The sequence below is a fragment of the Columba livia genome, chromosome 17, assembly GCF_036013475.1.
Source record: "Columba livia isolate bColLiv1 breed racing homer chromosome 17, bColLiv1.pat.W.v2, whole genome shotgun sequence".
NCBI lineage: Eukaryota > Metazoa > Chordata > Aves > Columbiformes > Columbidae > Columba > Columba livia.
In genome coordinates, this window is record NC_088618.1 from 4,002,246 (window position 1) to 4,027,133 (window position 24,888).

At 48.8% G+C, this 24,888-nt stretch overlaps 1 protein-coding gene across 9 annotated transcripts in view; it reads left to right on the forward strand.

Moving 5' to 3' along the window:
* PITPNM2 (phosphatidylinositol transfer protein membrane associated 2) overlaps nt 1–24,888 on the forward strand; it is a 122,730-nt gene that overhangs the window by 96,430 nt on the left and 1,412 nt on the right. For 4 of the 9 annotated variants that reach the window (XM_065033413.1, XM_065033412.1, XM_065033415.1 and 1 more), the window contains 14 exons: nt 195–314; nt 655–866; nt 5,714–5,889; nt 6,240–6,410; nt 9,058–9,207; nt 14,293–14,457; nt 16,190–16,393; nt 18,141–18,289; nt 20,735–20,851; nt 21,546–21,662; nt 22,043–22,191; nt 22,643–22,792; nt 22,880–23,063; nt 24,286–24,414. In XM_065033413.1, the coding sequence (XP_064889485.1) occupies nt 195–314; nt 655–866; nt 5,714–5,889; nt 6,240–6,410; nt 9,058–9,207; nt 14,293–14,457; nt 16,190–16,393; nt 18,141–18,289; nt 20,735–20,851; nt 21,546–21,662; nt 22,043–22,191; nt 22,643–22,792; nt 22,880–23,063; nt 24,286–24,414 (2,193 nt within the window). Of the gene's footprint in view, nt 1–194; nt 315–654; nt 867–5,713; nt 5,890–6,239; nt 6,411–6,827; nt 7,172–9,057; nt 9,208–14,292; nt 14,458–16,189; nt 16,394–18,140; nt 18,290–20,734; nt 20,852–21,545; nt 21,663–22,042; nt 22,192–22,642; nt 22,793–22,879; nt 23,064–24,285; nt 24,415–24,888 lie in introns of those variants that run through there. The other 5 variants (XM_065033417.1, XM_065033416.1, XM_065033418.1 and 2 more) reach the window with 5 other exon arrangements.

Here is a 24,888-nt window from a genome sequence, read left to right on the forward strand (position 1 = left end):
TGTTGGCTGATGAGAGGCTGCAGGGTACCAGTGGATGTTCATTGACAAAACAGTTTTAGTGATGAAAGCACTGGGCATCCTGTTACTGCAGCTTTCCCAGATATCATCCAGCACTCTGGTTAACTGTTGTCTCTGAACTGAAGTCACAGAGATATTTTTTTCTCCTCCTCCCCTGCTTCTGTTGCCTTTTCCAGGTTTGCTTGGTAGGCGACTGTGTTGGAGGAATCCTGGGATTTGATGCCTTATGCTACAGCAACCAGACAGTGTCCGAGAGCCAGAACAGCAGCCGGCGAGGAAGCGTTGTGAGTGTCCAGGTAATGCTGGCACCTCCACAGCCCCTGTTTTTAGTGAGGATTTTTCCGTGAAACAACAAAGACTCTGTTTCTTATCAATCGCAAACGTGTCTTAAGGTGCATGTGTGTCTCAGTTTGGGTGCATTTGCTCTGAACAGAGATGTTTCACCCTCTGGTGCGAAGCATCATTCAGGCCTGATTTACCCACACCCTCAGAAGGTGGTTAGGTCTGAGTTACTGTATTGTCCTCAACTGGACCTGGGGGTAGATGGGGAAGAGAAGATGGAAGGAGAAGGCTATAACGTGGGTGTATTCCTGATTCAGCTGCCAGAGTGGTAAATCATTATATTTCATATCCCAGGATACCGACCTCCTGTCTCCTGGAATAACGGTGAACAACAGCTACTGTTCCAGCGGCTCAAATCTGGAAGCCAGCAGACACCTCAGCAGGAGCAACATTGACATTCCCCGTAGCAACGGAGAAGATCCAAAGAAGCAGCTGCCACGAAAAAGGAGTGATTCATCAACCTATGAACTGGACACGATAAAGCAGCATCAAGCCTTTCTTTCTAGGTAAGATTTTGAAGGAACGGAACCAGAGCTGAGCTCGGTGCATCTGTGAAACCCGAATGTTGCTTTGTCATCCTGTGATGAGCAAGGTGGAGGAAGGTGTGTAACTTAGATTTGAGAGATATAGATTTCAGTGTGTTGGATATGCGAAAAAAACTAACAGCCCTCTTGCTCAGTAGCAGTGAGAGAATCCAGGTGCTCTTCTGCATCTGTATTAGGATGGCAAGAAGCTGTTCATCGTGTTGCCTCACAGCTGGGGCTGTCAGGAAGCTGCGTGTTCCTGTGCTGCAGGTGTGGGATGGGGGTCATAAAGCAAATGTAGAAGTTGTGCAAGGGAAGACGGTGAAGCAGAACTGGGAATTCAGTGTTGTGTTAATTTCAAAGCATCTCTGAAAGCTGATTTTTGAGTTGGCTGGCCTGTTGTTGGAGAAGGTGGGGTGAGCCAAGTATACTTTAATTTTGGGCTAGTTCAGGTGCGAGGCTGAATTCCGGTGCCCTTCCCTCTCGCGGGAGCAGGTTTCTGCTGCCCTGGGTGAGACATCCTGCCCCCTCGCTGGCTGGCTGGTTCATGGAGCAGCCTTCAGCTGCACATGAGGACTGTTTTGTCTGTGTGATGATTCGGCAAAGCAACCCAAGTCCCCTGAGAGGAGCAGGGACAGGGAATTGTATTCTGTCCGCTGCCAGGGCTGCTCTGTTGCGCCAAGGTGACGTTTCAAATTTGTTACTCACTGTCGAAGCCCCCAGTATCACATTCCTCAGCTTCTTCAAATGAACTTTGAGAAACATATCCATTAACGCAACTGATGAAATTTTCATAGCATCTTTCCGTTACCGCCAATCATTCAGGGATTACTTCTGTAAGCCCGGCGGCTTTTTCTGACTGAATCATCTTCATCAGCCTGTGGAACAGGACAGCCCAGATCCTTTCCTCCTGCACGCCTGGAAGAACTGCAGCATCTTCTTAATCCCCTTTGCCCAAGTCCCAGGTTCTGGGGAGCAATGTCCCCCAGCAAACACCATTATCTGCGCTGCAGCCGTGCCCAGGGCTGTTCTTCTGCCCTGTGCCTGAAGGTTTGTCCTGCGCCTCTGCCCCTCTTTTGCTGCTTGCACTCCTTGCTCCAGCACAGGGATTCGTGTTTTCCTGCCACGTCAGGGGCCATTTGGTAAAAGACTCATAGGAGAGAAAAAATACCAAGTGAATGTTGTTGTTGCACAGAAGTACTATATTCAGAAAGACAGCTGCATTTACAAAAACCACAAAAAGCTTCTCAGCTATTTCCATCAGGTTAATAAAAGGCAATCAGGCTCTTGTTCATACCTTATCAAAACAGGCTCCTGTGTTACAGGAGAAAATACTAGTCGTGCAAAAATGTGCTCTTTCTCCTCCCTGTTCTTGACCTCAGGGGCATGGACTGAGCTAAGGAAGGTGGGCTGGCACCTTGCTGCAGTTTTACATCTAATTTAGAAGAATTGCTGGGCCTGGCATGGCCAAGGGGTTGCAGTTTGTTGTTTCAAATAGCTTTGCCCTGGTCCTTCTTGCTCCATTTCTGAAGCATTGTGCCCTCTCCCAACATGAAGCACTTCAGGGTCCCTGGTGAGGGCTGTTGGTGTTCAGTGCACTGAGAGGTTGGTGCACCTGTACTTCTGCTAGAATTTTATCTTTTAAAATCTACCTTTAGACCTTGGGTCAAAAAATGGTTCTGTCCTTGCAGCTCAGGAGCAAGATTCCCTCATGGAAGAGGCAGGTTGATGCTTCTGCTGCTTCTTGGAGCACAAGTGTGATGGGAGCAGCTGAGGGACCTGGGGGTTCAGCTGGAGAACAGGAGCTGAGGGGAGACCTTCTGATCTCTGAACTGCCTGAAAGGAGCTTGGAGCCAGGGGGGTCGGGCTCTGCTCCCCAGGAACAAGCGCCAGGAGCAGAGGAAACGGCCTCAAGTTGCGCCAGGGGAGGTTGAGGTTGGATCTGGGGAACAATTTCTTCCCCAAAGGGCTGTGGGGCATTGGAACAGGCTGCCCAGGGCAGTGCTGGAGTCACCAGCCCTGGAGGGCTGGACAGATGGACATGAGGTTCTCAGGGATGTGGGGTAGTGCCAGGGCTGGGGGAACGGTTGGACTCCATGATCTTGAGGGGCTTTCCCAACCAGAATGATTCTGTGGTTCTGTACAAGCTCTCTTGGCATCTTTCCCCTCCGCCCCCTGGCACAGGGAGGGCTCGGGCAGCGATTCACCTCCTCCCCTCCTGCATGGCACCAGGACATCACCCCCGACCCCAGCCCTCAACCCCGTGCTCGCAGCCGTCATTACCGAGCAGCGCAGTCATCAGCAGAACGGCCGTTCGGCCTCTCTGTCACTAAGTAATGATTTTCCCATATGAAAATCAAACCCTGACGTGGCTTCGTGCAGGAGGTCGGCAGAACAGAGCCGGGTTTTCCTCGTGGGCTGGGTGGACGGGCAGCCTGGCACATGGGGCCTTTCCATCCATACTGACTGCAGGTTTCAGCTAGTGCCACAGACACTCATTGTTATTCATGTATCAGACCCACCCGCTTCCCTGGGATAATGCCCAGCAAGCCAGGGCAGCATCTGGAGATTACAATCACACATTTATTTTTAAATTCAGTCCTTCTGCACAACTACATTATTTCTGGCTGTGCTGTACTTGTATTGTTGTAAATGAGTTGATTTGCTTCTGAAATCCATAAGCTCTTGTTTAATTAACGCACACAGTACATCTGCTCCTTTTTAAAGGGAGAACAGGGCACTGTAGGTTGCTTGGAGCATGACGGTTTCAGAGTTCCCCTTGGCTCTCGTTTCTTTTGATTGCTAAAAAGACTATCAAGTTCCCAGTAAGAGGAGAGAAGCTGTCCAAATCGCTTAGCAATATGAGCACTCTCGTTCTCTTCCATGCCCCATGAGGAGACACTGTGGGAAGGTGGGTGGAACGCACCAAAAACCCCGTGTAGCCGTCCTGCCGTAACACATCTGCCTTCGGGATAGTCATTCCTTTTGTGCCTTCATTTCAATGACAATGCTGTCGCAAAACTGAACGTCTTCTGTATAACTTCGTATTCCTTACACGCAGCAAACTTGCTGCGTTGCAGTCTTGTCAGCTAAAACAATTGTGGCTTCACTGAAGGCGGCTTGTTTTCAAACGTGTTTCAGCGTTGCGCATCTTGGCAGAGCAATCTCAGGGAACCTGGTTCGCATCTTGGAAATGGGAACGTGCTCATTTCAGCTGTCACCTGCTGTGACTCCTGTTCCTCTTGCTTTTGACATCACTGTTTTGACTTTCCGTGATCTGTACGTCTGGCATAAGGAAGCTCGTCATTTCCCTGTGGCGGGTAACGGGGAGCGTAGTACCGTCTGTGTACACACATGCACCTTTAGAGAAAGTTTTTAGCATCCATGAACAAGTGCTGTTGCATACGGAGACACGGCAAGTGGCTGTGACTACCTGGGATCTTGAGCTGAGGCCACAGAGCTGGCAAGAGACTGGTGCATTTGCATCCTCCCCAACCCCAGGCCAGTAAATCTTTCATCCAGCCCAACTGCTGTGGTATCCATTTATCCTATATATTTTATACAACCTGTTCAGATGCTTTTAAAAGTGTTTGTCAACGCCCTGTTAAGTCACTGCTGGTACTCTTGTTTTCAACTCTCCGCTTCTAATTATAACAACGATAACCCGGCAAGGCTGCCATCTGCATCTGTTGGACCTGGAGAGCAAAAGAAATTGCAGCTTATTGCTTTTGGGTGGTAACAGAAGAATCTCAGAAACCCCTTTGTGAACCAGGTTATTATGGTTACACATCTGTCATTTCGTTGTCTAAGCCCAGATCTAGGCGGCGAAGAAGCAGCTCTTCCTAACGTGGGGGTGGATCCCCAGGATTTTCATCCAGGAGTTCCTGCTGCTTCTTCCTCAGCGTCCAAAGGATACGTGAATGTAAATCTCTGTGTTAAACCCGTGTGCTGCCCAGTCTGCACTGCACACAGGTTGAATTTTGCAAACATTTGACACGTGAAAGGAGCCGGGGGGGAACTAGGCATACTTTATATCATTATTATTTTAAGCACGGTGACCTGGAGTCGTTGGACTGAGGTTGAAATGTTGACTGGTAATAACTCAAGAGATGTGGCCTTATGGGCAGAACAAAAGTGGTAGAGTCCCGGGTGCATGACTATTACGATTTGCCATGTGGCCACTAAGTTAATTACCCCAAATTTCTGTTCCCAGTGAATGCCACACACATGCATGGAAGCTGTGGCGCAAACTTGGTGCACAATATTAGAAACCCTCTTGCAGATTTTGATCTTTCTTTTTCTCTTTCCCCTCCCATTTTCTTTTCCCTTTCCAAACCTATAACATTTGTCCACCTACTTCCACGAGGAAGAAATGGGTAAGCACAGCTTTCTGTAACATTTGAGAATAAGGTGACGGAAAGAACTCAAATGTTGTTAGCAGTAACATGTGTAAACCTGCTTTTTCCCCTGCTGCTCTAGTAATTTTGGCTTGCTGGTTATTTTATCTTGCAAACAACTGTTCTACTAGCAGCAACCGAGATTTTGACTCCTCAAAGAAAACAGCATTTTGAGGAGACAGGAATGTGTAAATGAGCCCACTTAAAGCCTTGATTTGTACAGTCTAAATTATGCTGATGTAATGGGGAAATTGTTTGGGGGACATTTTACAGGTTAGTAAAACTGCAGTACTGAGCCATGGTGGGTTGATTCACACAGTTCCTTCGCTAGAGAGATAGAAATTATATTCACCGTCAATCCCTTATCCAGCCTTCAATTATGAAAACACAGTGTGAATAAAACGTTGACTTTGTTTTCTGCTCTTGTCCCAGTTTACATTCTAGTGTTCTGAGGAACGACCCGGGATCCAGGCGATCTAGTAGCTCCACGATGTTGGATGGGGGAAATATCGGCAAGTTCGAATTTGAGATCACTGACTTCTTCCTCTTTGGTTCTCCCTTGGGTCTGGTCCTTGCACTGCGAAAAACTGTCATCCCAGCTCTTGACAGTAAGTCCTGATGTGAACTGAGTGCATGGGGCAAGCACCTCCTGCTACCAATGCACTAGTTTGATGAGACAAACTGGAAAGAAATGAACATTTATATATAATGTTTATTGCACCATAAGGAAGCAGATCACTGTGTGCTCTAGCCAGTACTGATTATACAATTTATTTGCAATGTACTTCCAAACATTATAAATACTGGGCAATTTCTTGAGTCTATAAATATTGCAATAAATTGTTTCAATTAGCTAAACTGGAACACAACAGTTGTACTTTTTACAGACAAATATGTACAATTTCCTACCAAATAACCTTTTTATACCTGAGGGTTTGTTTTTTCTCCATCTTTCTAGTCTTTCAGCTCAGACCAGCTTGTCAGCAGGTCTATAACCTGTTCCACCCTGCAGACCCATCCGCTTCACGCCTCGAGCCTCTTTTGGAGAGGAAGTTCTACCTTTTGCCCCCCTTTAATATCCCCCGTTACCAGAGGTTCCCGCTGGGCGATGGCAATTCTGCTGTTCTGGGTAAGTCGCTTGGGATCCGTATTACCAGTCTCAAGGGTTATGTCCACACTTTGAGTGAGATTATCAAAGCAATTGGGAACGACAAGAAAGAGAATTGGCCCTATAATGTTAGCCTTATTCCCGATTTACCAGAAAAGTAGTTTTCTTCCAATAAAATGAGTGCCTTGTGACCCCTATGCCCTTTGTCACACAAAGGCCACCAGCTGCTGAGAGTCACGATGTGGTGACTTCTCTGTGAAGGTTCCTGTTCTGCACCCAGGCTGGTGCTTGTGCTTGGGGCTGGATAAGACACAATGAACTTGGCCGAGCTCAGGACCCCGATGTTTGGAGGGCCAGCACGGACTGGCAGGAGCAGAGCCCACAGTGAGATAATGAGATTATTTCTGTGGTCTCAACCTGTGCTTTTTCACGGGACAGGCTACTGCGGGTGGCTGGGCTGGCGACAGCGCCTTGCCAAGGAGACACTGTCTTCCAGGATGCCCAGGATTCTTATCCTCTGCCATCAGTGGCCTCTTCACTTGTTCTCCCCCAATTGCAGCAGTAACAAAGTCTAAAATAGTTGTGTGCATGTCCTATTGTCTCCTGGGTTGCATCTGAAAGAACCGTGTTCCGACCATGCCCTGCCTCAGCTCCCATTACATCAGAGCTCTTGCAGTGATCTAATAAAACAAATTATATTTCCTACCATCTTCACCTCACTTCTGTGCCTGGACTCTCATGGTCTGTTGCCATTTCAGTGCAGGTTCTCATTGCAAGGAGCTGGCGGGGAAGCTTCACCACTGTGCAGAACTAAATTTGACCTTTCTGCTTCACCTAAAGCTTCGGTTCCCTGCAGGGTCAGGACTTGGGGGCAGGAAGAACAATTGCAGCGTAATTATTCCCTTGTTAGGGGTTGTTAGTCAGTGGCTACTTAAAGTCAACATTGCAACTAGGAGTTGCTGCTATAAAACTAGATTTACAGCAGACAAGAAGTCATGCTGGCAAACCAGAGTAGAATATCAAAGCTACCAGCTAGAAACATTGGGATTTGGTGGTTGTTTTTCTCCCCAGAGCTCTAGTAGCTTTCCATTTGTTTAATATTTTTATCATGCAGGACTAAAAGGACTAAAAGAAGAGGAATATGTATCTAGAGCTGAATAGTTCTGGTGCTACCCAGCATCATCTTAAAATTGAAAAAGCAAAGCAGTGGTCTCCTATGTATCAGTAGCAGTATTGTAATTGCCGAGTCTAGTGGTCTGATTTGTTAAATGGGCATAAACTAAAGCCCGTGTTTAAAACAGAGTTTCTGCAGGCCCCGCTCGCTTGTCAAATTTAGCAAAGATCTCGCTGCAACACTTTTTAAAAATGGATCCACCCACAATTACATTTGTACCCAGTCCAGTTACAACAGCTCAGGGAATCTATAGCAACTTGAAAAACAATTTGATTTTGGGGCGTATTGTAGGTATGAGCTGCAAGAGGCTTCTTAAAAAAAATCCTGAACATCTTAACCTTCTTCCTCTTTAAATGCATTTCAAATCCCCCGTTCTCACTGAAGTCAGAAGTAAAAGCCCCGTTGACACTGAGCAGCTCGTGCTCTGGTTGTCATTCTTGCAGCAGCGGGGATCTGATTAGTTTGCTGTGCCTCCCCGGACCTTTGTGGAGCTGGCGGCGCTTGGAGAGACACTTGCCATGTAGTGGAGAAGAGTTAAACAGCAATTAGCTCAACTATGAGAAGGGCAGAGTGATTTCAAAACCCTCTCCAGGTTTGAGCCTTGTTATATTTAAGAGATGCTGCTCTGCCTTGATGAATAGAACTGACAAAAAACAGCTTTAAATTCTCTGCTCGTGTAAGACGGAGCCTCTTCATTTGCTTACCATGAAGTGACAGCCTATTCCTTCCCATTAGAGTCCAAATTTCAGTGTTGTGATTTGCACATTACCCAGAAGGACGGTTCTTACTGTGATTTGCAAAGCCGCTACTGAAGTTAGGATCACGGTAGGGCGCTCCAGGAAAGTTAATTGCTGCTGTAATTAAGCTATATGATTTGGCGATCACGTAAAATTCAGGTGCTCAGTTTTAATTAGCTATGTACAACACCTTCTCTAACAGTGCTTGTGCATATTTCCTCGTGCAGATAGCTGGCTCATTTAAAGTCCGTGATTCAGAAAACCTCTTAGACTTTGTTTTTCCCATTCTCCCATCTGCACTAAACGTTGGGTCCGTGTTTCATTACAACCAAGTTGCAGAGCAAAATCCAGTTCACGTCCTTGCTTACTCCTGCGCTTTGCACTGTGTAGGCTGAGTCTGATTCCATTAAATCTCCCCTTAGAGCGTACTTTTTTTCCACGTGGTAAAAAGATTTCTGTGGATCTGCTGGGTATTTGGCTCATTGGAGAAGCTGGTTAAGAGGACTCCCTTTTGTTGTTGAAATGCCATCGTTGTGCTCTCCTCTGCTACCAGTTAATCTCTCTGATGTGAGTCTATTTGGAAAATCACTCATGTTTTGTTTCTTTTACTCTATTTGAAGGTTGTCCTTTCATTGAAGACTCATAGTTGAAGTGCTGGGTTGTAACTGTTTGTATGTTAACACTTTGTGGCCACATGTCTGTTCTTTGTCCTTCTGTTTTTTTGGTTTTTTGTTTTGTTTTTCCCATCTGCTTCTAGTTGAGACAATCCAGAACAATCCCATCCTCCTGATGGAAAGTAGCCCTCTGGGTGCTCTCCAGCACCAGGACAGCTTCATGGAAACCAGTATCCCCGTTCCCGTACTGAATTGGCAAGATGTTTCCAATAAAAGTGCTGGTTTTGCTGAGCGTGTGTAATCTACATTTTATATTGTCTGTGGTGTTGGGTACTTGGGGTGCTTATTGGAGATCACACCGTTGCCTCCTGGAGCTGAAATCCTCGCGCTGTGTCTCAGGCTGTGCCACATGAAATCACCACTTGGGATCTTGTGTGGGTAAACCTGGGCTGGGAGACCCACCGTCCAAAAAATGAACTGGGATTACAAATCCTGTCCTGGTGCTGATGCTGGAAGGGAAGATGCTGCCACGTACTTAACTTTCTCTAACCGTGGTAGTTCTGCTGGAAAGAGGTCTCAGCAAGCCCTGGGTGACCCTACCATGGGGTGCACATGTGTGCAGGTCCCCAGGAATGGGTTTGGTGTCTGCAGTGTGTGACCCCCCACCCATCAGCCCCACTGCAGCGTGGCCAAGAGTCTCATTAGTGTCTGTGTCAGACCAGATTTTGTCAGTTTGGGTATATCCTGTTTGGACACCCCTGTGGCTCTGCTGGATACAGCGAATGAGGCTTTCAGACCCCAAGGTGGCTGTATGTGTTGGCTTTTTAAAATTAATTTCTCAACTTCGGCCTTAAAAGCAAACTTCTATGCATTTGGTTTGCCTTATTTTCCATCATAAATGCTGCATGGCCTCGTTTATTCTGGTTGTGGCTGTGATTTTGATGACACTTTTAGTTTTTCTTTCCCTTGTGTCTTACTTGCCCCTTTTCAGTGTTTTGCATTGAGAGCTTGGTTCTGTTGCAGTGTTGTTTTTAACAAGCTGTTAATGAGCAATCCAGTTCGTTATGTGGTCATACAGGATGGCAACATCACTGACTATTCCATATAGTCTCTCCCTTTGTTTTTTGAAGATGTGATGATTTTTACGTCTGCAGTTGCCATGTTGCCTGTGCTGTGATGTTCTGTAACAAAGCAGAGGGAAAAGATCTGGCACTATTAATTAATCACTTTGCAGGTCACTGATGAAATGCCATTTAGCTGTCATCTGATACTCCTGGTATCAGGACCGAGCCTTTTAGGAACCCCCTGTTTCGAGAGCACAGTGTGACCAAGCAGTGCTTGGTTCCACTATAGCAGGGGCTGAATCCCAGTTGAGCCACTGGCCCTGCAGGAAAGTTCCAGAATCATCAAAGCTCAGAGCCAACAGAAATCTCTGTTGCTCTTGGTCTCAGGGTAACGACTGCAGAGTTCCCAGTGCAAGCAGGGTCTGGCCTGTGCTGAGCATCTGGCTGGCTTCTCTGGTTTTTGTTTTTATTATTATTATTTATTTTTATTGAACTTTATGTATTTTTGATTGCTTTCAGTGCGACAGCTCAGCCTGCAAATAGCACATCTTGAATTCTGCCATTCACATACCCCAAGGACTTAACTAGGTGCCAGCAGTACATTAGGAGGATGGCCCAGTGCTGTTCACTTAGCGGGAAGCAATTAGTAAGAACGTTGATGAACGAGTCCATAAGTGAAAAGGCAGAACACCGAAATGATTATTAAAGAACCATAGCTAGGGAAAAAAAAAAAACAAACAAAAGTGATTTTGCTTGTCACCTCATCTGGAAGCGCAGTTAAATCTCCGTTCATTGCACTGGCCGGACGTGCGGGTGCTGCCGTTTGCTGGGAGCGAGGGTGCTCGGGGCCCCGCTCCAGCCGGGGCTGCTCTTCTTGGAGCTTTCCTGTGCTGATAAATCTGCCTTCACACACAGCGCAAAGTGCCAGTGCAGTAACTGGGGGCACCTCTGTCCTTATCTGGTGACTTAAATGAATCCTGATTGAAGTCTTGCTACTTACTGGTTCTGGTGCAGCCATTCAACTTCAACCTCAGCCCGAAAAACCTACCCCGTCATTGTCAGGAGCCGAGTTGTGGCTGCGGAAGCCGCCTCTGCAATGCATAAGACTTTATAGAGTGCTCCCCTGAGGAGCAGGAGCGGTTGTAGGCGCTGGGGTCACTCTGCAGTAGCATCAGTGACATCCCATCCCGGTCATCGCACTGCCCAACAAAGCCCCCTTAGTTTCCAGATTGCAAGAGTGGTGCTGCACGAGGGATTTGGTGCAAAAAATACACAGAATTTAGGATATGTGTTGTTAGGAAGTTTGTTTTTCTGCAGGTCAGGTCCCAGGGTTTTATCTGCAAGTCACTGTAGCTTTGTTGTCGAGGAAGCTTGGCTGAAGGGGCAATAATGACAACAACAGGTTTTCTGTCCACGCTTCCTGCCCTGCCTTTTCCTGGCCCTCGTTTTTCTTAGAAACTGCCCTTTTTCAGGGACAGAGGGTGTGTAGCTTGGGAAAAGGGAGGAGCAGGAGAGCAGCGTGCGTGGGCCCGAGCGGGGAGCGGTGCTGTCGGGTGGCACCTCGTCCCCTGCAGAGCAGATTCCTGCCACCAACGTGGGCGATGCTCAACCCAGCACTTCAGGAATGCTGAAACAGTTTAGGCTTTTATAGGAGTGAAAATGACTCTTCTGGTGACGCTAGCCAGGATGGTGGAAGGGCCACTGAGGTTGGGTTTTTGCTTCAAAGTCTTTATATTCAAAAACTCCCCGGTCAGGGTCAGGAAAGTGAGATTGGCTAAAAAGAGCAAGCCCCAAATACCCTGTTTCTTCCTTTATTCGCTTTCTCCTTTTTGTGTTCTCGAAAAAGGAGATAAAATTCAGGCAGAGCTAAATGTAGACACGCTAATGGAGCCGGAGCCGTGATCCACCCAGGCAGCACCTCATTTGGCCCAGCCTTCTCTCCTGGGCAGCATTGCTGAACACTCTCCAGCATGTCTTCAGCTGCTTCCTAGCTCAAGCCACATGTTTTACATTTTAAGGAAGGGGAAGAAGTTCAGGCTTCGTTGGTAGGTGTTGGTTAAACCTGGACCTGGTGTTTTTCCCACCACAGACAAAGCTAAACCTCTCCTTGCATCTAAGTTCAGGGAAGCTGATGGTTCTTGTCTGTGTTGGGGCACCCATTTGATGTGACACAAGGATGTAATTGCAGAGGGATCTCACAGTCTGTACAGGCAAAGAAAAGCAGAGCAGGGATAACCAGGGAAGAGATGAGAGAGTTGTCGCAGGTCACGCAGAAATGGAAATCACAGAATCATGGAGTAGTTTGGGTTGAAGGGCCCTTCCCAGCTCCCCAGTGCCACCCCTGCCATGAGCAGGGACATCTTCACCAGCTCAGGTTGCTCAGAGCCCCGTCCAGCCTGGCCTGGGATGTCTCCAGGGATGGTTCATCCACCACCTCTCTGCCCAACCTGGGCCAGGCTCTCACCACCCTCAGGGACAACAATTCCTTCCTCATGGCCAGCCTGAATCTCCCCTCTTTTACTTTAAAGGGCCTCATCCCTTTAGTTTAAAGGGAGAGATGAGGTTGAGCGCAGCTCCTGGCTCAGCTCCTGCTCTCCGAGTACAGCCTGAATTGTGTGCTCTCGCTTGTGCTGGAGCTTTCTGCAGTCAGAAGAGCTGCGCTGGTCCAGCGGGTTGGCTGGGCCACGGGTGCTGGTAGCAGCCTTGACAGCCAGCAGCTCAAGGCAAGGTGAAAAGAGGAGGAAAGTGCTGAGAAAGTGATGCTGGTAATGGCCTTTCAGGCACAACGTGGGCAGCGTGTGCAGCTCATCATTGGGTCAGGCTCCCGCAAGGGCTCAGATCCATGAAGCTTTTACACAGAGCAGCTTGCGGCCTTATTTTCCCTGCAGAGAACAGAACTCTTTTACCGACACTTAGCTACACATTTTCTGCTTCATCCGTTCCCTTTCCCTCTGCTGCAGGAGGATTTGCGTGGGCACAGACACTGCTGCTGCGAACTGAGAGATCGGGGGAAGCAAATCAGTAGCCCCAAGCAAAAAAAATCTCCACTATATTAAAACAAACCAGTTGCCAAAACACTGCCCTGTGTCACCTGCATACTGGGATTAAACCCAAGGCTATCTAAACTGGCTGAAATAGGGAGAGGACGCTGGTGTGTGGGAATAATGTGCTCACGTTCCCCGTGGTATCTCCTGCCTGGCCGGGCACAGACCTGTCTGGTACCCGGGAAATTAGTTTAGATGCTGCTCCTTGGTACAGCGGAGATGGGCAATGATAAAACGATAGCGAGTAGCTTTGCTTCTGCATGTCCCTGTCATAACGGCGCTGCCCACGGTGAAGTTCTTGGCATTGCAAACGCTCTGCAGCGCAGAATCTTGGGATATCCCAGAGACGCTTAATTTGGCCTCTTACCGCTCTTATAGAGAAAAAACTGAATGCAGAGATTTTATCATGACTTTATCATCTCTCAGTTTGCCAGTCCTGAACATTATAGGTCCATTTCCCTCCAAAACATGTACAAGGTCCATGTGAGCATGACTTTAAATCCTCCTGTTCTGTATTTATGTACTAAAGGGTTAGGCCACACTTGGTAAACCTCAGATTGGGATCTTAAAGTCCAGACTTGCACATTGTACAAAAGAAGCTCTGTTTTCACAGAGAATGAGCTCTCCCCGATCCGCCAACACCTGTTGGAGATGTAAGTGCTCAGCACCATACTCCTTCCTTTCGGTAGCCCTTACTTTAGTTTAACGAGTGTTGGCTGTATCCATTAGCAATAAAATACAAGTTCAAATTTAGTCCCTGCCAGGCATGACAATTTTTCCTTGATTTTTTTTTTAATTAATGCTTTTGTCTTGGATATATATTCATTTAAGTCTAAATGTTTCAAGAAAACAAATATCCCCCTTCTCAGGTTGTTTTTGTTGTTCACCTTGCCTTGATTATTTTGTCTTGATGTGAATATATGAAGTTGTGTATATTCACATCTGTATGTATGACACATGCTTCTGTTATTGCTGCTTGAATAAGTCTGTCTGGATTTTTGTTTGGGGTTTTTGATTTGGTTTGCGAGCTACTTATGTTGCTTCTCTCAATCAAAGACTGCTCCTCCAGCCACACACCTCTCTGCCTGCCGTGGTGTTTGCTTTCTTTGCAAACCAATGAAATGTTGGTGGTTTTTTTCTTCATTCCAACCAGTTCCGAAAGGTTTTTGCATCTCCCAGCCTTGTTTGCCTCCTTCCTCCCCTCGAGTTCATCTTGCCCAGCCTCTGTCTGTTGGTCTAATATTTTGATTTCCCTGTTTCAACTTTGTAGCAGATGTTGTTCAGTCTCATGGTGCCGTCTTCGTGGAAAGCACATCCCTGTCCACCCCCATTTCAGCCCCTCAGTTCAGGGGCTTCCGGAGAGCCAGTGAGATCAGCATTGCCAGCCAGGTCTCAGGAATGGCAGACAGTTACACAGCTTCCAACATAGCCAACAGTAAGTGCTCAACCCCTCCGAGACTCCGCTCGCCTCCCCACCACTCTCAGCACCACGCACCGGGCTGGAGCCGCACAGCGTCTGTCTCTCTGGGCTTATACTTTCTGTTTCTAACCAAAAATTTGAATTATTCCGCCTTCACCTCGCTTTTTGTAGTCAGCTCCGTGTGTTATCACATCCCTTGGAGGAATGGATGGTATATTTGGTTATAATTCATGGGCTGGGTTATGTGTGTTGGACTGTGCTGGTGATTAATTGTTAAAAAAAGATAATAATTGATAACTCTGAGTACCATTTGGCTGCTGGGCATGGTGAGGTTTAATCCAAAGGGGTGTTTCTGTGCTGCTGTTGATAAGTCACGTGGATCTGGTAGGGATCAGCACCACCACATTGATAATGCAGGATGTGGCGTGTGGCTTCATGCAGGTCACTTAAAGGTGGTCCAGAAAAATGGGGACAAGTAAGCTTCTCTGTAATGCTGAAAAGGAAAATCAGGTTTGGGTTATTTGTTACTTTGCATTAGCAATGCAGCTGTTCTGTTGTCCGCCTGTATCCCAGGGCCAAATGAGGAATAAAAGGGATTTTTTGCTGTTTTTCCCAAGACCTGTATAACTTCCCGGCTCATACAGTGAAGAAAAAAAGCTTTTGTTAACCGTTCAGCTCCTTCTTCGTTTCAGCTGAAGTGTGAGATTAATAGTCTGTGTCCTCAGGGACCTCTGGTAACTCAGCCAGAAAAGAGTTGAAAACCAAACAAATTAAAAAAAAACAACAAAAACCTCTTCAAACCAAACTCTTGTCCCAGAAGGTGGCAGAAATTTAGAGACACTCCATTTCTGGCACATTAGACTACAGGGCTTTGAACAACTCGCTTCATAATTAATTGCTGAGGTTAATAACGCTCCCCGGGGCAAGTGTTAGCGGCTGAAGGTCAGGGGCTGCCATAACTTCTTGCCCTGTTTGAGGCGACAGAAATAAACCGCCTGCGCTCTGACAAACGAGGTTTTCTTCCCCAAAGCCCACCTGAGAGCCGGTGCCGCGCTCCCTGTGCGCGTTCTGTTATTTGCCCTGGTAAGACATCTTGTCCAGCACTTGCTAAATATTAATCTGCTTGGGAAGAAGGTGGTTTCTTGTGCTGGTTTCACACCCATGGAGAGGTGCTGAGCTCAGCCGTCCGGGAGGGGAAGTGGGGGCGATAGTTGTTTGTTATGAAGTGTTTACACCGGGGTGATGCCTGAACCGACGTGACCATGATGGAGGGATCAGGCCCATGCAGCGCTTGCCTCGCTTTGCATTCCTTGTGCTCTCCCCGATTATTTAGCTTCTGGTTTGTGTTATTAATTCCTCCATGCACTTCACAGCTGTCAAAACCTGTTTCGGAGATGGGAGAGGAAGAGTCTGTCCCCAGCGCTGGCTGCGCACCCTGACCCCATGTGCAACCAGCCCCAGGGCTGTCGCAGCCCCTTCCTTCACCTCCAAAGCCCCAGCTCTGGCTTTGCAGCATTTGCGCTCGACGTTAGCGTGGTGGTAATTGAGGGCTGGATGTGGTCCGTGCTCATCCCGCAGGGAGGTCCAGGGGGACACCACAAAACTGCAGTTCCATCCCAGGAGCCCTCCCCAAGGTGCAGGTTCCCTTGCTCTGTGTATTTCTGGAGGATGAAACGGGTGTTCCATGTGGCGTGTGTGTGCCATAATAATAAGTGTGATTTCTGCCTTTTTTTGTTTTTCCTTTTAGAAACCAAACACCACCTTAATCATTGTAGAGGGTTTAGCCTTCTTGCCCAACTTGCCCTCCCTCACAAATCCCCTACCCAAACCTCATCCAAGAGATGTAGGCAGCATAAACATGAAATCCCTTCGAAGGGAAGAAAGCTCAAAGGGCCATGGAGTCAGGCTGTGGGCTGTGCTCTTCGGACACCCGACCTGGACATCAAGACAGGTATTCTGGAGACATCTACTCCGGCCAACCTCCTCTCTCGTTCTATAGTCACAGAACTTCACGACAAATCTATGCACTTTCACTGAGGCACTAGCAATTTCTGATAGCATTTTAACAAGTATTTCTTGTCACTTTGCTCCAAAGATCGATCATAACACGGCTAACACAACTTGGCAAGAGCAGGAGTTCTTCTGGGCAGAGCTGTGGGGACAACACTTCTGCCTCCACTGCTGTCCTTTGAGCATGGAAGAGTAAATCTTAGCTGCTTCCTACATAGAATCTGAAATTACCCAAGCTGGGGACTTGCATGAGCAATAAAGGTTGGGGCACGACCAGGAGCTGCCAGTTTGGAAGACAGGGAGTCAGAAGTGCCTGTGTGCTCTGGAAAAGCCACGCTGATCTGTCAACACCCTCCTCCTCCTTCCCGTGGCTCTTCAGAAGAGCAAAGGCTGTTAGGACGAGGGTGGCCCGGGCACCCGGCACAGCCAGGGCAGGGCCATGGGGACGTGCCAATGCCGTAACCCTCTGCCCATTGCTGTGGTGGGAGATTCGTCTGTCTCTGGAAGAAGCTGGCGGATCCATTTTTTTTAGTTCAGCGCGTGTGCTCGTTACCAGCTACATTTCCCTTAACAGGAGGGTTTTGTTGGATCGTACCTTATACCTGGCAGCTTTCCTGAAATTCGATAAAAAAGGGAACGTTTTCACAGAGAAAAACCAAGCTTGAGAAAGCCCTTGTCAAAGCCTCAGCTTCAACCTGCATGCAAACACAGCTTCTCCTCTTCCTCTCTTGATCTGATCCATCTTCTCCTTCCATGGCTGTTTTTCCAGGCCGGAGCACACAGGGTTGCGGGCTCTGCTGGGCAAGCAGCCCCGCGCCTCTGGGCTCTGAGGCTTTGTGCTGAGCCGTGCTCATTGCCGGGGGTCGGAAGAGCGGTGTGCGTGGGCAGGGTGAAGCGCGGTGGTGTCCCGTGGTGAACAGTGGCTGTTGGTCACTTGCGTGCAAGTTGTTGACTTCCCAAGGGAGAAACTTCTGCGTTGGCCATACCCTTGCTCACCCAAAATCCCGGTGTGTTCTTTGGTCTTATGCAATGGAGTCCTGGCACCCCCAGACACTTCTCTCGTTGGCCTCTGTGCTCCTCGGGATGCTGGGCTGGATGGCTCCATTGCCTGCAGCGTGGTAGCCCAGGAGGGCAACCAAGACTTGTTGGGAACTCCCGGTCCTAGCAGCATGTGCCATTCACTCTGCCTTGTGGTGCCTTTTTGCATCTCACCGGGGCTCCCAGTATTCACATCCTCTTCAGTGTGGCCAATATCTGGGTACTGAAAGGTCTTTTATGCCTGGGTGAAGGCTAAAAGAGACAGCCTGGGTATGTACTGCAGTGGGCAGAGCACAACCCCCTTTCTCCCACAGCTCCGGGGAGATGCGTTTGTCTTATGATTGGGCTCATTGCACATGAGCCTTGGAGCCCTACCCCAGGGTCTAACAGCCAATTAATACCTGCCCTCTGTTGCCTTCCTATTAACTGAAATAAAGCAGAGCTGAAGTGGTGGTGCCCCTGGGTGTTCCTCCTTTGGTCTGAGCAGACGCTGATCCCCGGGTTGGTTGTTGCCCCTTGGCAGCATGACCAGCTGGGGAACAACCCCCCGGCGCACCTGGAGCCAGGAGCCCAGCCTCAAAATACCGTTTGTGGTGGAGACCGCGTGTGCACCTGAACCCCCTTTGTCTGAACGAGTCTTTTGCTCCTAGTTGCTGCCAAGTGGTGGGGAACCAAGAGGATCGACTACGCTCTCTACTGTCCCGACGCTCTGACGGCTTTCCCGACTGTCGCTTTGCCGCATCTTTTCCACGCGAGCTACTGGGAGTCCACAGACGTTGTTTCCTTCCTGCTGAGACAGGTATAGTCATCCTCCCTCCCCTGATCTCCCTTGGGCTGATAAATATTTTAGGCTCTTTGTTTCTTTTTCCACTGCACCTTCCATAAATCTTTGTTGACATGTAGACATGAAAAAATACCCTTTGCCCCTGCAGATACATTTTCTTTTCAACTTTTTGCTCCTAACATGTGGTGTTAGTGGAGCTGGCACGCACACAAATGTCACGGAGGTGTGTAGTCACACCTGGTTAGTTTGGGTGTGGGTTTTAGCAGGTTTGGGCTCACCAAGGAGCCTTGGAGTGAGGCCAGGGCTATTTCCTATCAGATCCCAATGGCAAAAGTGGGTGGCACTTGTTTCTTGTAATGAACTGGTCTCTGCATGTGTGAGTTTGGATCTCAAGCCAGAAACTTAAAGGAAACTTCTCGATGTACAAATTAGAATAGCACCAAATACAATAAAACCAAAGAAGAAACTTTGCATGATTTTGAGTTGATAGATAAGAGTTCAGTTCTACATTTTGGCTTTCTGAGTTATTGCAGTCTCTTCTAGGAACTCAAACCATTGTCACTGCATTGGGATTCAGTCGTCATTCCTCCAGTACAAAGCAGTTTCCTGGGACTAGATAAATGGGAATTGCTGATGTCTGGAGTCTGATGTCTCAGCCTTTCCCAACCTATATTTGGCCTGAGATTTAAATCTACTGTTTAAAATGTGTTTTTCCTAAAAAGAAATACTTTTCCTTCAGTTCCTTTGGGCTGAAGGGGAGTTATTTGCCTTACCAAGCATGGACCCCAAGGAACTCTACTTAGCGCACGGAATTGACAAAAACAAAACTAAAAGCAACTCTCTGGATTGTGTTGCCCACTTCGGCGCTTGGCTTTGCTTTGTGTGAGCTCAGCTGTTAAGCCGTCACCGTTCCCTTCCAACCTCCTCGGCTGCAGCTCTGAATTATTGATGTCTCTGTTGGCAAACTTTCTTTCAGTGCTATCTTCCAAATAATATAGAAACCATAAACAACAGAGATGTCGGTGCTTGTGGCAGCTGAGCAGTAGTGATAATCCAGTGAGACCCTTTCTTCCCGGGCTGCATCCAGCCCAGCGAGACATCTCTGTGCTTGCAGACACCTCTGGATCAGCTGCTGTGAAACCTCAGCCCCACATTGAGCTCAGCCTGGCGGGGCTGGAGAGGAAGACTCGTAATTGTGTGCGAGTGGGAACAGTCACGACAGTCTCGTACGCAAAATGCTCTGCTCAAGAAATAGCCAATTACTCAGGATTCAGCCCAAACCTGGCTCTGTAGCACAGCATGGTGCTTCATATCTTGTCGTTTGAGGTTCCTCTCCATCCACCCAGAGCCTGCTGGTACCCACCTGGGTAATCTGGCCCCTTCCTCCCCCCCAGCCTGTCTCTACTCACTCATCTCTGTCTTGAGACTGGGATTTTTCTCATTCCCTGTCTTCTTCTTGTCCTTCCAGAGCCACTTCTGCCCCTAATACGGACTTGTTTCTAATTGCCTTTGAAAGTAATCTCTGAACAAAATATAAAAGTGAGCTGTTGAATAGTTTTACCCTCCGAAGATTAAATCTTGTTAAAACAAGCCCGGATAGGGCTCAAAATAGATTCCTGATGTAAATAATTTTCAGTGAAACTTGTTTTGTTTACCTTGGATTTCCATGAAGTCCCTCCCCAGCAAGCTCATCCTCCCTGGGGTCCTTTTTCCATTTCCCTGGAAGAATAACAGCTTCAGCTCTGCAGATCGAGCTGGCCTGTGTCAGACCAGCCCACCCTGGCCCAGCGGGACAGGGACAGACATCCCACCAGCACTAAGTCCTTGTGCCCGGCAAAGCCGGACCCCTGCGTGCCTGCAGCGGGGTCGGATCAGTGGTTTTGTCTCTTCTCAAAATGTGTTTAATAAGAAATGAGCTGAAGGAATGGCGCCTGTCGGCACAAGGATGGTCAGAGCAGCCGGTGCTGCACCTGTTATGGGAATGGCAGAAACAGGCTGCCCAGGGCAGTGGTGGAGTCACCATCCCTGGAGGGGCTGGACAGACGGAGATGAGGTTCTCAGGGACGTGGGGTAGCGGTGGACTTGGCAGTGTGAGGTTAACAGTGGGACTCGATGCTCTTAAAGTTCTTTTCCAACCAAAGTAATTCTATGGTTCTGTCTAAGTGTAGAGCTCCTCCTGCTGTGTTTGAGTTAGTTTTGTACCTCCTGACAATCTAAATAACCTGTGTTCCAGCCGGGATTAAATCAGCGCTGGCTGCAGGCTTTGCTAGTTCAGAAGAGCCTGCTTGTCCTCACAATTAAGGGAGCAGTGTGTAAAACCTGTGAGCTGACAAGCCAACGCCCGGCAGCACAGTCCAGGCGACGTCCTTACTCAGCGCTGGCTCGGGAGGTGCGGAATAGCGCAGACGGGGGGGCACTGTGCAAGTGGCTGACATGTCGGTGGGATTTTTCCTCCCGCAGGTGATGAGGCACGAGAACTCGAGCGTTTTGGAGCTGGATGGGAAGGAGGTGTCCGTCTTCACCCCCTCCAAGCCCCGCGAGAAGTGGTTGCGCAAGAGGACGCACGTGAAGCTCCGGGTAAGGGGGTTTTGGGGCTGTCTCCGTGGCAGGGGACGTGCTGTCACGTAGAGAGGTTTCGATTTGCGCCGCAAAAATGGCACTGAAGGCGACCAGCATGTGTCTGTCCATGGCAGAGACGGAGGATGGTGTTTATTAGTGATTATATCCTACCTATGTGGTTAAAAAAGGGTAACCAGAAAGATCACTACCAGCAAGGTCTCCTCTTTGCCTTGAGTCTGTGTAAAATACCAAAAGCATTGGCTGTGGTTCAGGGAAAGAGACCAAACATCTTTGAAAGCCCAGTAATGCCCTTCACTCCCAGGAAGTGTCTCCAGTTCCCGAAAGAGGACAGTTCTGTGCTATAGCTGAAACGATGTCAGCGAATTTCTCTGGCAGCTGTTTGTGTTGCCTCTGAAATGCAAAGTGTAAGAGTGAATAGTATCAGAATTGCACATACAAACTGCCACTGAAATTGGCTCTGCAGACATATACCCTCAAGTTCCCCATCAATGCAGGGGACTGAGTCCCACCTCTGCCACAGGTCACGTTCTTTTCTAAAGCCCGAGAGCTGGGGGTGAAGTGGAGGGGGGATGGCCCAGAGAAGCCCACGCTCCAATGCATTGGGTAATATTTGGCATTTCCCTGTAAGTCTGTCCATTGCCACAAACTTTCTTTCTCCTTTTTTTTCCCCATTCCCTCTTGGCTTGTGCAGAACGTCACAGCCAACCACAGGATAAATGACGCCATCGCTAACGAAGATGGGCCGCAGACCTTAACTGGAAGATTTATGTATGGTCCATTAGATATGGTCACACTCACAGGAGAAAAGGTACCGTGTCTGCTCAGGGGGTGACATGGGGTGACAAGTGGTGGGGACAGGGACAGGTGGTGCTAGTCGGTGCTCTCTTGGTCCGTGATGGGTTTTACTACCCTTGAGTCTTGGCCACGTTCCTCTGCTCAGACCTGTGTGGTGCCTCCTACCAAGAACAGCATTCATCCTGGAGATCTTCAGCCCCAAGCCCACATTTAATTTCAGCACCTTGTTGTTTGGGCACTTCTCAGCTCAGATCTGTGAAGCACAGAGGGTGGAAGCAGCACCCAGCCCTGCTGCCGTCCAGAGGGGCTTGGCTGGGAAGTCCCTGTGCTTGGCTTGTTCTACTCAGCTGTGTCTTCAATGCTGTTGTTGACCCAGCCTTGCTGTCTTCCCAGGTGGACATTCACATCATGACCCAGCCACCGTCAGGAGAGTGGGTTTACTTTGACACGGAGATCAGCAACAGCAGCGGCAGGATTTCCTACGTCATCCCCGAGAACCGGCGCCTGGGCATCGGTGTGTACCCCGTGAAGATGGTGGTCAGGTGAGGTGGAATTTGATGACTGGAGAATACGGTCCCTCCTTGTGGGTGGCTCTGGTTGTTAGGTGGGTTCAGAGCCTGGTTTGCCAGCAAAAGGGGCAAAGCCACTTGTGCTCTACAGCTGTAAGAGGAAGATCCACATTTTGTTCTGACTCCCACGTCATCAAGAGAGTGGCAGTTGAGCTCCCGTTGCAGGAGCAGCCCTTCTGCACTACAGACCTGTGGCCTCAGGTCATCTGCAAAACCACACAACCGAGCATACTTCAAAGACCATAAACTTGTCCTTGAGGGAAAGAACTTTGTATTTGGGATGACTCATAGCCCAGGGGATCCAGCTCAGCTCCAGCTGCTGGTGTTGAGCTCTGGAAGGAGGACAAGAGGAGCTGGTGAACCCAGCAATGGTTTTCAGCATATCTCTGTATCTCATGCCTATAAATACCTGTAACTCTTTCAGGGGTGACCACACATACGCAGACAGCTACATTACGGTCCTGCCAAAGGGAACGGAGTTTGTGGTGTTCAGCATCGATGGCTCCTTTGCAGCCAGCGTATCCATCATGGGCAGCGACCCCAAAGTCCGCGCTGGAGCGGTTGACGTTGTCAGGTCAGTGGCAAGTGCTGGGGCAGCCGGTTTATTTTACCCAGACATTATGTAGGTCTGCAACCCATTAACTTCTGCCTTTCCTTCTAGGCACTGGCAAGACCTCGGCTACCTCATAATCTATGTCACGGGCCGCCCCGACATGCAGAAGCAGAGGGTGGTAGCGTGGTTAGCACAGCACAACTTCCCCCATGGGATCGTCTCCTTCTGCGATGGGCTCGTTCACGACCCACTGCGGCACAAGGCTAACTTTCTGAAATCCCTCATCACAGACGTAAGTCTGGGTCTGCTGAAATACGATCGTAGCAGGGGTTTGGATTGCTCCTTCTCCAATTGTGCCTGTCAGCACCAGTCTCTTGGCAGCAATGTGACCCACAGTGGAAGATTAATCTGTTTATTTTCATCTTTTTATTGCTATACAAAAGTGTCTACGCTGTTAAATTGTGTCATCTCTGCACTGCTCCACTTCATCACTGGTCCTTCAACATCAAATCCCTAATGAAATGGAGGCCGCAGTGTCTCTCTTCCTCACTCGTGCACTTTTTTCACCTGTTAGGTGATTTTCTGGCTGCCTGTGGTGTAACCAGCAGGTCTGAGAGGACACGGAGCTGCTGCAGAAATAGTCTTGCACCACCCAACCTTGATGGGAGATGCCATAGAGCGTCTTCCCAAGTGTTTCACCTCAGGGAGGTTTTAACGTCACTCATCCCAGAGCCTCAGAAAAGCTCCAGATTAAACACAGTTGTCTCTATGTGGCAAAGGAAGGAACTGCTGGTGTCCTGAGCACTTGTGCCCAGCAGAGAAGCTCCTTGATCACTCTCTCAAACTCTCATTTTGGCCCAAGTCACGGAGGCGGGAGCAGCTGTCCCTCACTTGCTGCCTGTTCTCCCTTGTCCTCTAGAAGGACAAGTTTGTCACCAAGGCCAGAGTTTTCCTTTCCATCTCCCTGGCCTGTGGCTCTGGGGACAAAGCTGGCCAGTCTGTGGTGGCATCAGTGTCCTCACCCCAATGCCAGCCCCTGTGGCAGCCCTCTAAGGAAGGGCTAGCTAGGAGCTGCTCTCTGCTCGGAGTGGAGGCAGAAGAATCCCTGGAAAGCAGCGTATTTTGCTGCAAGTCCCTTCTCCCAACAGCAGAATTGAGGCAGCAGCATGGAGGGGAGCACACAGGGGCTGCAAACGGCTCCTCTCACCCGTGACAAGCAGGCAGTGAAGCCTGTTGCATCCCTGCAGACCTCGAGGAAAGGCTGTGGTTCGGCAAGCAGAGATCTGCTGTTGTGTTGCTGTTACTTCTCTTGTTCTGGCCTGTGAACATCCCCAGCTCTGTTAATTAGCACTTTGCACAGCGGTGTGTTATCCAGCTGGGAGCTTACATAAGTTATTGACCTGAGATTCCCACAAATGCTGTTTAAAACAAAAACGTATATTAAAAAGCCCTGCCTGTTGAGCAGCACAGGGCGCCCATATGTTCTGACCGTGTGTTCCGTTCTCTCCCTGCAGCTCCATATGAGGATCCATGCGGCATATGGATCCACTAAGGACATCTCTGTGTACAGCTCCATCAGCCTCCCGCCCACGCACATCTACATTGTTGGCCGACCCACCAAGAAGCTACAGAGCCAGTGTCAGGTAGGAGCAAGTTCCTCTGAGCCCTGGAGGTGCTGCCAGGGGCCTCCTGTGGGAGGGCAATGGGAATTTGGGCATTGTAAAGCTGGTGACTGAAGTAGTTTGCCAAGGGGACAGGAACCATCCCACATCTCTGGCAGAAACTTGGTGTATAGATGGTGAGAGTGACAAGGTATTGTGTTCTCCTCCGTGGGTTCCCATCCATCCTTACTGGATTGTGATGTTGGAGGAGGGTCCAGAGGAGGACGTAAAAATGATCCGAGGATGAAACAGCTCCGCTGGGAGGACAGGGTGAGAGAGTTGGGGTGTTCAGCTGGAGAAGAGAAGCTCCGGGGAGACATTATTGTGGCCTTTCCAGACTTAAAAGGCACCGATAAGAAAGATGGGGACAGACTTTTGAGCAGGACCTGTTGCGATAGGACAAGGGGTGATGGTTTTAAACTAAAAGAGGGGAGATTCAGGCTGGACATGAGGAAG